At 42.6% G+C, this 14067-nt stretch overlaps 1 protein-coding gene across 1 annotated transcript; it reads left to right on the top strand.

The window, feature by feature from the left end:
* The first annotated feature begins 419 nt into the window (after positions 1-419).
* LOC107826539 (protein ELC-like) lies at positions 420-2048 on the top strand. Its single transcript, XM_016653526.2, has one exon. It carries the CDS (start codon positions 856-858, stop codon positions 1897-1899), a length of 1044 nt encoding a protein of 347 aa, XP_016509012.1. The 5' UTR covers positions 420-855; the 3' UTR covers positions 1900-2048.
* Positions 2049-14067: the final 12019 nt, after the last annotated feature.

Genomic DNA, 14067 nt, shown 5'->3' with positions numbered 1-14067 from the left:
TTATTTGTTATAATGGTAGTGTTCCAATTAACATGCTTGTAACTCAATTATTTCACTCTATACATGTGACTCGTTGTGTTGCAATTTATGTGATGTATTTTACTTTTTAATTTATCCCAAAGAATGATATCTTTATATATTTAGAAATAATTTAACTTTAAATTTTTTATTTTAACTTAATAAGATAATTTATAACTAAATTTCAAAAGTTCTTTTTTTATTTTTTATTTTAAACTCCACGATCCAGTCAAATATATCACATAAAATGGGACAAAAGAAAGTCTTTATCAGCTAGCACAAACATGAGATAGTAGTACGTCCACCAATACTTAACCGGATAGATAGAAAGAAATCAATTCAGCATTTATCCACTTTTTTAAGGCATAGATCTTTCTTTTATGCAACCACTCTAACTTCTATTTTCTGTTTTCTGTTCTGATTTAGTCAAATAACTACTAGTATATCATTGTTCCCCTCCATACACCTCCCTTTTTTCCATGCCAATTAACTCCCGATCCATAGATGCAGAATAAACAATGAGAAAGAGGGAGATCAACACTTGTGGATCAAGCAATTTGGTCAACAAGTTTGGTTTTATAAATGCTTGAGTTACAATCTTATCCAACTAATCTGCTTATTTATGTAACATTTGCATTTATGTAAGATTTTGCAACTCGTTGACTCCACGAGTTGGACAGAGTGGAAGCTAAACAGCACCTTTACTCACATCCAAAGAAAAGTTCCAAGCAATTACATAACACTTAAAAAACTTTAGAAACAATTGACTTCATTGACTCAAGAACATTTTATATACTGACTGATCACCACTCCCAAAATCAGCATCTTTCACTTCAGATGGATTACCTCAAATCACTGACTGAAGTATTCTCCACAAATCTTGAAACCCCTCCATCTTCAGTCCAATTTATAGATGCAGCCCTTTCTTGTACAAGCCCACCCTTTGCACCACCTTACACAGATCCTAATCAAATATGCATAATTCGTAGGCACCTCATTTCTTTGCTTCAAAATTATCCTTCTTTTAGACCTTCCATCGATACCTTTACACACGACGATGGCAACACCGCAAACTTACTTAATGCAAATGGGGAATTGCAAGTCTCTTCTTCAACACCTGCAATTCCTCTTACCATTTGGTTACATGAAAGTTACCCTTTTATGGCCCCTATTGTCCTTGTGTCTTTAAATACTGCCTATCCAATTTATGATAACCATCCTTTTGTGGGCTCTTCAGGTTCTATTTCTTCATTTTACCTAGTAAATTGGAAGTACCCTGGCTGCAACCTCTCAGACCTTGTGCACAACCTTATCAAGATCTTCTCACATAATCATCCTTTTTACTATTCAGCTCTTAGTGCTAATTCCTTTCACCCTTCTCTAGCTTCTAAAAGGGAGGCTGTGGACCGACTCTCGTGCACACTTCATTATGACATGACAGAATTGCTGTCCAAGACTCTTGAACAAGTGGAGGAGCTTTCAACACTTAGAGAACAAATGGTTAGAAGGGCTATTATTGCAGAAATTTCAGTTGATGAGCATAAGAGTGAAATGTCAGAATTGAAGGAAAGGGTGAAGATTTTGACAGACGAAGCGGATAAATTATCGAGTTGGTTAAGAGTTAATGATCAAAGTTCATTTTCAGAACATCCAATTGAGGATGCATTTGAAGCCACTGATGAGAATTCAAAGGCACTACTTGAATGTCTAGTAGCAGACAGGGCAACAGAGGACTTGATATACTCATTAAATAAAGTAGTTGAGCAAGGGGTAGTGAATTTAAGCACATATCTAAAGCAAGTGAGACTTTTGGCCAGAGATCAATTCTTTGGTAGAGCTAAGCTTGTGAAAATGGGAATATCACTCCAGTGGCTTGACTGAACAGTTTATGATATTTTCACTACTGAAAGCCAGCAGGCCCATATGTATAGAAAGCCGAAGTTATGTTTACCTCAAACTTTTTGTTATTTTGATATCCAAGTTGATGTAATGCATTTTGTTACTCTAATGTCTACTGGTTCATTATCTTCTATGAAGTGTAGCTTGACTCCATTATATCTTCAAATTTTCAACTCTTGAATATTCCGAAGGAGACAACCAAGGGCAGAGCTATTTGTTCGAAAGTTATACTGTGCAAATAGGGTAAAAACAATATTTGTTTGTACATATACATAAATCGTTGAATATCCTTGACCTAAGGGAGGCTTTTAGTATAGTTGCAAAGGTAGTTCAAAATTGTTTTATGTAGCAAGTTTGGATAGAATCCTCGGCTCCGCCGCAGGAAAGGAGGCACTCTCAGCTGCACATGCCTACATAAAAGTTTCTCCATTCTCTACAGATAAAGAAATGCAACAACAACAACAAGGAAATGCCAGGGTTGGAAATTGGAATCTTGGTTCTGTATCTATAATGCAAGGGCCTTATATTGGGAGAGTTTTATCCCACACCAGGTATTGGTTTTGGTTCAAAATGGTAAAGCCATTGCGCAGAAATCCAGAGAAAACAACCTAAGCACAAATAAGAAATGTATATAACAAACAAAACAAAATTACATCCTAAGATCAATCAAGGACTGTCGGTTGCCCTTCAGTTGCAAAAGAAAAAGATTATGCTAAGTGCAAAATGAAGTACCGATACATATAAAATAAAATACATTGCACCTGGAAGAACGTTGAAGATAGAACAAAAATATCATCATTAGCAGACCGTCTAGGAAAAAACTTATCGACACTCAGATCTTTATACCAAAACATATTAGTCAATTATAGTTGAGTAATATGTTGAGGTAAAATTTTACATTCATTAAACATAGTTAAGTGATAGAAGTGACTGTAAAGACACATGGTATCTATTCATTTGCTTGATGTAAATAGTAAGTTAGGATAAGTTAGCTTTCTTCGTCGCCTTAGCCCCCCTCCCCCCTTTTCCCATTTTTCACTGTTAATCAAGGGAAGCAGAATAAACAATCAAAAAGAGGGAAATCAACGCTTACGGAGCAGACAAATTGGTACAGAAGTTTGGTTTTAAATGCTTGAATGACAATCTTATCCAACTAATCTGGTTATTTATGCAAGAATTGTAAACTGCTCAATCTCATTGACTCACTAGTTGGAGAGAAAGGAAGCTAGAGAGCACCTTTTGATTGACTTCCAAGGAAAAGTTCCAAGCTACTACAAAACACTTAAAAGACTTTATAAACAATTGATTTCGTTGCTTCAAGTATCTTTTAATCTTCTGCAAAACCACCTCTGTCATTGGCATCAAATATATAATAACTGATTAGCCCTCCTAAAATCACCATCTTTGACCTCAAATGGATTACCTCAAATCACTGCCTTACTTTCTAGGGTTTAAGGAATAAGGTAATGAAATTCCGATATGAACTTTTGTTGTTGTTACGACAGGCGGAGAGCAGTGCCCTCTTGGTCTAATTTCTCCACAAATATAGAAACACCAACATCTTCAATCCAATTTATATATGCTATACTTTCTTGTACAAACCTCTTCACCGTGTCACACAGATCGTAATCAAATATGCATAATTCCGTAATTCGTAAGCACCTAATTTCCTTGCTTCAAGATTATTTCTTTTATACCTTCCATAGATACCTTTACACTCGACGATGACACCAGTGTCAACCTACTTAACGCAAATGGGGAGGGAGTTGCAAATCTCTTTCTCCACCCCTGCTATTCCTCTTACCATTTGGTTACATGAAAGTTACCCTTTTGTGGCCCCTATTGTCCTTGTGTCTTCAAATACTACCTGTCCAATTTATGACAACCATCATTTTGTGGACTCTTCAGGTTCTGTTTTTTCTTTTAACCTAGTCCTTTTCCACACGACGATGGAACCACCAGTTTCTGCATTCTATCATAACTTTATGAGTGTTTCCTGAATTGAGAATTGAAAACATTGATTGGCAACTGAGTTTGAAAACTGAAATATAAGTAGAAAAATAAACGTGCCATCGAACTTTTGATGCATTCCGGAAGAGAAAGTAACATTTATATAAAAACAATAACTACGCCTCAATAAATTAAATAGTTTTATGCTGGCTGTCTGCTTACTGCAACCTTCCTCCTTTATCTGGACTTAAGACCGGCAATGTGAGCTAAACAATATACTACCTTTAAACGAACTCAAAAAAGTTATTGGCCTCCTCTCTTTAAAGATAAGAGGGAAATGGCAAATGAAAACATGATTGAAGACTTGGCATCGAAGAGATATGCACCGTTTGCAATGTTCACGTTTTTACTGATATGCTGTTTTGCGGCAATCGAAACACACACCCCTAACCCCCCGCCCCTACCCACGCCCCTTGTTTTTGCTTTGCCAGTATAAATGATGCAATACTGTTCTGTTTTGGGCTTGAAAACTACAAAACAAAAGAAGTTGATATGAAGGAAAAGGGAGGAACCATAACAATAGGAAAAGAAACAAGATGATTACCCTAAATAGTTGTTTGATAGTTAGAATTGGATTGTTCATAATGATAACATTGTATACGATGTATAATTGAGCTCGTAATATACCCTAGCGTCCGACATGATAGGCCAAGCTTGAGACATGGCAATAAAGAACTGAAGATCGGCCCCAAGCCCCACCGGGATAGCAACCGGGACCAAACACCTGCCTTCGATAACACCGAGGCCGTGACCCCAGAATCGGTTCTGGTTCAAACGACCTCGAAGAAACATTGTTAGCATAACAGAAGACCGAAATATTTGTGACCGGTCGGATATTACGGCGGGAATCTCGGCACGTATGAATAAGGAACCGACAATCAGCAAATCAAGAAATTTTTAAACCTTTTATAGAGTTGTAACTAATGCAGGACTCCCCTACTATATAAAGAGGGTTTGATTACTTGTAAAACACATTGTAATACACATTCCAAAGCAATACATTATTATTCTCTATAATCTCTTATTCTTCTATGTCTTGATACCGATCGAAGTACGTCTGACTCAAGGGTGGCTAACCTTCCAAGGCTGAAATTATCCAATTTGTGTAGTTTGCATTTATTTATTTTAATTGCAATCTAATTTATCATTTTGTGTCAAGTTAATCCACGTATCCTTAAAATCACTTACAAATTCAATTGTTATCCGATTTTGAGGGTAAACAGTTTGGGGTCCACCTTGGGGCTAAGGATAATAGTGGTTATTTGATACAAATCTCCATAACACACACTAATTTACACTTGTTCTTTGAAGTGTCTCTGATTTCAGGTTAAAACTCAAAAAGTCAAACTTTCAATTAGCACCCCTGCATGTTGGCAATGAGTCCGGTCATCACGATGAAAATAACATAGCGCCCGGTGACGAGGTAACGCTCGTTGATCCCATCGGAATTCCGGTCGCAGATCCAATTGACTCTAATTCACATATGGCTATCAACATAAACCTGCCTACTGACCCCGAGAATAGTGTCCGTGGTGGAACCCGATCGGTAGCTCAAAATACACAAAACATTGGAGGAGACGGGATTAGTCTACGGGTGATCTTCGAAATGTTGCAGGCTCAATAGGCGGCGATAGCTCAGTTACAGAACCAAAGCCACGCACCGAGCAGAATTGAACCCGATCCATCACGGAAAGTCACCCGCAGGGATGAACCGGTCGCAGAGAGGTCGAATGAAAATGAATCAGGGACTAACCCCGAGATCATAAAGATGCTCAAGGAACTGACCAAACAGGTAGAATCAGGGGAGAAGAAAATCGAAACTAATGACAAAAAGGTGAAAACCTACAATTTCAGGGTCGACCAAATCCAGGAGCACCGCCAATATGGAAAGGCCTGGATTACAAAAAGTTCGTGCAAAAACCTTTTTCTCCGAGCGCGGCTCCAAAGCCAATCCCTAAGAAGTTCCCCATGCCCGAGATTTCTAAGTACAACGGAACAACCGATCCAAATGAGCATGTAACCTCCTACACATGTGCCATCAAAGGGAACAACTTAGAGGATGATGAGATCGAGTCTGTCTTGTTGAAGAAGTCTGGAGAGACCCTGTCAAAAGGAGCTATGATGTGGTACCACAACTTACCTCCTAATTCTATTAATTCATTTGTTATGCTTGCAGATTCTTTCGTGAAAGCACACGCCGGGGCTATTAAGGTCGAGACCAGAAAATCAGACCTTTACAAAGTAAAGTAGAGGGATAATGAGATGCTCAAAAAGTTCGTGTCCCGGTTTCAAATGGAACGGATTGACCAACCACCGGTTGCTAATGATTGGGCCGTTCAGGCTTTCACCCAAGGATTCAAAGTTGGGAGCTCGTTGGCTTCACAGCAGTTCAAAAAAAACTTGGTAGAATATTCGGCTGTCACTTGGGCCGATGTCACTTGAGACTGAAGAAGCAGTGGGTCCGGGCGGAGCTCTATGAGAAATGAAAATAGAAGTGATCGAGGTTAGAGAAACCGGGGACTCATGAGCAAAAACAGCTTCGACAGGCCCGTCGGGCCTAAAGAAGCACCGAGATTATCAGAGTATAACTTCAAAGCCGATGCCGCCACTATTGTATCTGCCATCGGATGCATCAAAGACACCAAATGGCCTCGACCACTACAATCCGATCCAACCCAAAAAGATCCTAACCAGATGTGTAAATATCGCGTCACTCATGGCCACAGAACGGAGGATTGCCGACAGTTGAGAGAGGAAGTAGCCCGACTATTCAACAACGGGCATCTTCGAGAATTCCTGAGCGATCGAGCCAAGAATTATTTCAGGAATAGGGATCCTAACAAGCAGACCGAATAAGAAGAACCTCAACACGTCATTAACATCATCATCGATGGGGTCGATGTCCCTCAGGGGCCGATGTTGAAGCGCACCAAAGTATCCATCACGAGGGAAAAACGGACTCGAGATTACATACCAGAAGGAACCTTGTCTTTCAACGATGAGGACGCGGAAGGGATAGTGCAGCCCCACAATGATGCACTGAAATATCTGTACTCATAAAAAAATCTCAAGTTAAGCGTGTTAATTGATCCAGGTAGTTCGGCCAACATCATCCGATCGAAGGTCGTAGAGCAGCTCGGTCTAGAAGATCAAATCATGCCTGCAGTTCGGGTTCTAAACGGATTCAATATGGCATGTGAAACCACTAAGGGGGAGAAAACATTACCGATGAATACCACCGGGACCATCCAGGAAGCTAAGTTTTATGTAATCGAATGATACATGAGGTACAACGCTTTGTTAGGGAGGCCATGGATCCACAACATGAGGGCAGTGCCCTCGACTCTGCACCAAGTGTTAAAATTCCCAACACCAGGTGGTATTAAAACAATCTACGGAGAACAGCCAGCCACAAAGGAGATGTTTACGGTTGAAGAGGCGATTCCGATATCCGTACTTGTAATGACAAAGGGTCCGAGTTTGGTCACAAAGCAAGAAGCTAAATAGCAATTACCGACACCAGCCCAGACCCAACTGGAGAAATAGGGGACTGATGAAGACGATGATTACGTGGTTCCCGGGTCTTTTATAGCTCCCGATGATTTCGATGCCACTAAATCGACAATCGAGGAGCTGAAACATGTCATATTGATCGAGCATCTACCCTACCAGAAGGTATACCTGGGCACGGGGTTAAGTCCCAAGCTTAGAAAAAACTCATTCAGTTTTTTATAGCTAACATAGATTATTTTGCTTGGTCCCACCTTGATATGATAGGGATCCCGCCGGAAATAACCACTCACAAGCTAAGCCTGGACCCGAAGTTCTGTCCGGTCAAGAAGAAAAGGAGACCCCAGTCCGAGGTCAATCATGCTTTTATCAAGGACAAGGTATCTAAACTCCTTAAAATAGTGTCCATTCAAGAGGTTAAATAACCGGATTGGTTAACGAACGTAGTGATAGTCCCTAAAAAGGAAATAAATTAAGAATGTGCGTAAACTATAAGGATTTGAATAAGGCATGTCCCAAGGACTCCTTCCCTTTGCCCAACATTGATCGCATGATCGATGCCACGGCCGGCCACGAGATCCTCAGTTTTCACGATGCCTACTCCGGGTATAACCAAATACGGATAAACCCGAGTGATCCGAAAAAAACCTCCTTCATCACTAAATACGGCACATAATGCTATAACTTGATGCCATTTGAGTTAAAAAAATGCCGGTGCCACTTACCAATGCCTAGTAAACCGGATGTTCGAGGAACAAATAGGAAAATCAATGGAGGTTTACATTGACGATATGTTAGTTAAGTCCCTGCGAGCAGAGGACCGTTTAAAATATTTGCAGGGAACCTTCAGCATATTGAAAAAAATTCAATATGAAGCTAAACCCGGAGAAATGTGCGTTTGGAGTTGGATTAGGTAAATTCCTCGGATTCATGGTATCCAATCGAGGAATCGAGATCAACCCCGACAAGATCAAAGCCATCAAAGATATCACAGTTGTGGACAACGTGAAGGCCGTGCAAAGATTAACTGGACGCATAGCCGCCCAGGGGCGATTCATCTCGAGGTCCTCCGATAAGAGCCACTGATTTTTTTCACTACTGAAGAAGAAGAATAACTTTTCATGGACCCCGGAGTGCCAACGAGTCTTGGAGGAACTCAAGAGGTATCTATCGAGCCCACCACTGCTTCACATGCCAACGACAGACGAACAACTATACCTGTACTTGGCAGTATCGGAGATAGCAGTAAGTGAAGTCCTAGTCCGGGAAGAGCAAGATACACAATTTCCAATTTACTATGTTAGCAGGACTCTAGGTGAGGCCGAAACTAGATACCCTCACCTAGAAAAATTGGCGCTCGCTTTGCTAAGCGCCTCTAGGAAGCTGAAACAATATTTTCAATGTCATCCTATATGTGTTGTGACTACTTACCCATTGCGAAATATAATGCATAAACCCGAGATCTCGGGATGATTGGCCAAATGGGCCATAGAGATCAGCGGGTACGATATTGAATATCGACCCCGAATCGCCATTAAATCTCAAATATTGGCAGACTTCGTGGCCGACTTTACGCTGGCCCTAATACCCGAGGTCGAAAGAGAGTTATTGGTGAACTCGGGGGCATCCTCGGGGGTCTTGACCCTCTTTACGGATGATGCCTCGAACGCAAAAAGGTCCGGACTTGGCATCGTATTGAAGCCACCAACTAGCAATGTAGTTAGACAATCTATTAGGACTGTGAAATTGACTAACAACGAGGCCGAATATGAGTCCATGATTACATGTCTTGAACTAGCCAAAAGCTTGGGAGCGGAGGTGATCGAAGCTAAGTGTGACTCCCTCCTCGTGGTGAACCAAGTTAATGGGACGTTCGAGGTCAGAGAAGAACAAATGCAAAGGTACCTAGATAAGTTGCAGGTAACATTATATCGGTTCAAAGAATGGAATTTGCAACATGTACCCCGGGATCAAAACAGTGAGACCGATGCCCTTGCTAACTTAGGATCATCGGTCAAGGACGACGAGTTCAACTCGGGGTCAGTCGTACAACTTATGAGATCGGTAGTGGAGGAGGGCCATGACGATATTAACTCAACGAGCTTAACTTGGGACTGGAGAAACAAATATATAGAATATCTAAAGACCGTAAAACTGCCCTCAGATCCAAAAGAATCGAGGGCCCTGCGTACGAAGGCAGTTCGATTTACTTTGTCCGAAGACGGAACCCTGTTCAGAAGAACATTCGATGGCCTGCTCGCGATATGTCTATGACCGGGAGACACCGATTACGTTCTGAGGGAAATCCACAAAGGCACCTGTGGAAATCATTCAAGCACCGAATCATTGGTTTGAAAAGTAATCACTACTACTGGATCGATATGGAAAAAGACGCGATGGAGTCGTACGAAAATATGATGAATGTCAAAGACATGCTCTGATGATTCATCAACCCGGGGAGCTGCTGCATTCGATTCTGTCACCATTGTCATTCATGAAGTGGGGAATGAATATTGTTGGCCCCCTTCTATGGGCACCTGGTAAGGCTAAATTTATATTGTTTATGACTGACTATTTTTCTAAAAGGTAGAAGCCCAGGCATACGAGAAGGTCAGGGAGAAGGAGGTCATCGAATTCATTTGGAACCACATCATATGCCGGTTCAAAATGCCGGCCGAGATCGTGTGCGACAACGGGAAACAATTCATCGGTAACAAAGTAAGCAGGTTTCTCGAAAACCACAATATCAAAAGGATCTTATCAACACCCTATCACCCTAGTGGGAATGGACAAGCATAACCGACCAAAACAATCATACTCCAGAACCTCAAAATGAGGTTAACTGACGCCAAAGGAAAATGGAATGAAATTCTGCCCGAAGTCTTATGGGCATACCATACGACCTCAAAGTTCAGTACCGAGGCCACCCCGTTTTCGCTGGTTTATGGCGCCGAAGCTCTAATACCGATCGAAGTCAGAGAACCAAGTCTCAGATTCCAATATGCAACCAAGGAATCAAACGACGAGCCCATGAATACAAGCCTGGATCTATAAGATGAAAGGTGCGAAGCCGTTCTTGTTCGATTGGCCGCCAAAAGCAGCGAATCGAGAGGTATTACAATCGAAAATCTAACCTTCAACACTTCAATGTTGGGGACTTGGTATTAAGGAAGGGAAGTTGGGGCCGAACTGGGAAGGTCTGTATCAAATTATCGAGATCACCAGAAAGGGGTCCTACAAAGTCGGTGTAATGAACAGCGAGCAACTACCGAACAACTGAAATATAACTCACTTGAAACGATATTTCTGCTAAGGTACGGCCCCATTCATTTCTTTTATTTTTGAACTAACACTTGCAGGTAACAAGCAAGGAATGATATAATTTTTAGGCCTAAAGCACGCGTTGCACTCTTTTTCCCTTGAACTGTTTTTGTCCCAAATGGGTTTTCCAGCGAGGTTTTAATGAGGCAACAATAAATCATGATAACTTAGAATTGATGGCCGGTTACGAACCGGTATCGAAGATCACGACAACAGTGTTCGAGGTCTCTCTACGATCGGCCCCGAACACTAGGGCATTACCCTCGGATAACGACTTTAGCAAGGCAAGAAACTTTATGATTGAATGGTCTCAGCTCGATCGATAGGATTAATGTAAGGGCCAAACGGTCAAATAAACCATGCCCGCATAGACTGCTCAAGCCCTGGCACAAAACTTTTACACATGTGTAACTATTACGCAAAAGAATAAAAAGAAGTCTCTACCTTGCGGATAAATATCTTGTCCCTTAAAATTTCTCTTTTTTCTTTCCTCTTAAGGAATTTCCTACATTCGATCCCCTAAAGGTATCGAGCCCAAGGGTCGCCTTTATCTGGGTTCAAACGATCACCCCCAATCGGGGACTGCCGTCCAAAAACAAACTCGGACGGCTCGGGCTAAGGGAGCCCGGGGGCACAAAACCTATTAGGCAACACCTGAACCTTAAAGGTTATGGCCATCCCCATTCGGGGACTGTTATCATAGGCAAGCCCGGATAACTCGAGGTGACAAGCCCACTGGGCAACACCAGAACTAAAAAGGCCACGACCATATTAAGTCTAAAAAAACAAGGCCTTGAAAAATTTCTAAATCGGTTCTAAAGGCTACCATCGGCAAACTATAGTCTAAAAAATTATAACTACTTTGGGGAAAACTTCTGGTCATACCGAACTCCCACGATGCCTTAAACAAAATAATGTCAAAGGCAAGGCGTGTTCGAACCACCGAACATGACCTAACTAGTTCATGCTAAGGCATTTCGACCTTTGCGAACATAAAGAATAAAGCAAAGAAAAAACAAAACTCAGAAATTGTTGAAGGGAAAAGGAAGCCTTGTATTATATATACATGAAGTCTTTACAAATGCCAAACGGCCTTGACAAAAAGCACAAAAGTACACAAGTACAAAAATATGAAAAATATACAAGGCACTTAAACGGCCTAGTCTTCACCAGAGCCCGCCTCGTTACCAGGTTCTTCGGAGTTCCTCTACCCTCGGATCCGCTAGAACCCTCGTAATCTTCCTCGAGATAAGCTAACTTCTTGGCCTCGGCTTCGAGCCCCTTAGCACTTTCAATTTCGGTCGACAAGTCGAAACCCCGAGCATGAATCTCCTCGAGGGCCTCCCTTCGGGATCGCCACTTCGCATGTTTGACGATATCCTTCGTTCGATCCTGGCCCGCCTCAGCATCGGCCTTGTATTGGGCCACCATCTCGTCGACATCGGCTTTAACCACCAAGACCACCGACTTGGCTGTTTCGAGCTCCATGGCAATATTTTCTCGATCAGAGACGACTGCACTTAGTTGAGACTAGAGCTCCTTAACATTTTGGCCTGCACCTCGGTTTTTTCCTTTGTCGCTCGAAGCTGGGTCTCTGCCGAAGTCTTCTACACCCGAGCAGTCTCTTTTTCTGAGGCCAGACGGTCAATCATGCCTCTCCATTCGTCGGTCTCGACCTTGACAATATCCATCTCAGCTCGCAGTTGGGCTCGACCGGTCGATTTTTGGTTGGACCTTCGGATTCCGACCATTATTCACTGAGCCTAGCTTGTCGTTACTAACCTCAAATATTTTACCTGCTCGGCCAGGTCGGCATGCTCCTTCCAAGCAACCTACAGCTCAGCTCGGAGGCTCTTAGCCTCCCCTTCAAACTGCTCGCTGAGAAGTTTATAAGCATTTATCTTCTCAGTGAGCCCTCAGACCTCGGCTTCGAGCTGTTTTAGCTCATCCCGGTATCGGAAAAAAGTCTCATGGTGAAGTACTGAGGCCTACAAGCACAAAGAGAAAATGTAAGAGATATCTATAAAATAGCCTAAGTACAAATTGAAAACCATCGAGGAATATCTAAAGATTACCCGGTTTAACGCCTGTTGTGCTTCGTTGAACAGACAGGGTGCATCCACCTCGTTCATCTTGGCATGATCATCCTTGGTCACCAGACACTGAAGATAACTGGCCACCCTTACGGGGGAGGAGAGGACCCAGACGTCCTCCGGAAAGGAGATAACGATGGATCGTTTTCGGCCAGGATCCACACTCGGAGCAGGGAATTGATTGACCAGTTTGGGGCTCGAGGAAGGTCCGCTTGCTCCCAAAGATGGGCTCTTCCTCAGTATCTCTAATTCACCCAACCCGGTGACGTCCTCCATGGCCGTAGAGTCAACTCCGTCAAAAAACCCGCAGAAGGGGTCGTCCACTCCATGGACCCCCTCATTGGGGAGTCCTCTAGCCGTTTGGGCCTCGTTGTACATGGACTTAGTAAACGAGGGTGACTCGGTGATCTCTATCACACCGAGTGCTTCTTTCAGGGCATTGCCCACATCCCGGGAAGCTTCGGTCCCGGCCTCCTCCTCGACCTCCCTAACTTGATGGAGATCGGTATCGCCTACCTCTGGTTCGGAGGCCCTTTGCCTTTCGAGCCGCGATGACACACTGGCCATCAGATCGAAGTCTTCTACTTCTCCTTCTCCTTCTCCTTCTCCTTCTCCTTCGGATTCGTCCCTCAGCCGATAGAGTGAATCCGGAGATGGTGCTCGAGCACTGGTGATTTCTTTGGATTTACGCACCAACCTTCTCCTTGGCTTCTTTTTCTCTGAGCTCGGAGAACTTGGAGTCCTTTTTCTTTTCTTCTCTTCACCCTAACTCAGAGCAGGGACTCGGTGGGGAAATCATTGCTACCGGATGGGGGCCTCATTTTGACATCCTTGGATAAACAAACAAAAAGAAATAAAGAAGTGAGAACTTAATGATGCAAAAAGGAAACCAAATATTACTCATGAAAGAGATCCCACCGTACGAACAGGCCTCCCATCGGCCCTTTGAAGGCCCGCGCTACGAACGCTCGGAATAAGGCCTTTGTAATACGATGCCCTTGACCCACTCCTTGAGTCGAAGAACTGCATTCAGGATCCAAGCAACAGCTGCACCACCATAGAACACCGATAAGAAGAAAGGAAAAAAGTGATAAATTAAATCTTGGAAGAAAAATTATACTTACGTGACATGTTCCACTTCTCAGGGAACGACATGTGCTTGGCCAGGATCAAGTCTTGTAAAGCCTTACTCGAACGAAACAGCCTAGCCAACCTT

The sequence above is a fragment of the Nicotiana tabacum genome, chromosome 19, assembly GCF_000715075.1.
Source record: "Nicotiana tabacum cultivar K326 chromosome 19, ASM71507v2, whole genome shotgun sequence".
Classification (NCBI taxonomy): Eukaryota; Viridiplantae; Streptophyta; class Magnoliopsida; order Solanales; family Solanaceae; genus Nicotiana; species Nicotiana tabacum.
The sequence above is the reverse complement of the archived record's forward strand: the minus strand, read 5'-3'. Positions and strand labels throughout refer to the sequence as shown.

Bases quoted from the DNA above. Each gene is read 5' to 3' on its own strand.
- LOC107826539 (XM_016653526.2), top strand. From the start codon at position 856: ATGGATTACCTCAAATCACTGACTGAAGTATTCTCCACAAATCTTGAA.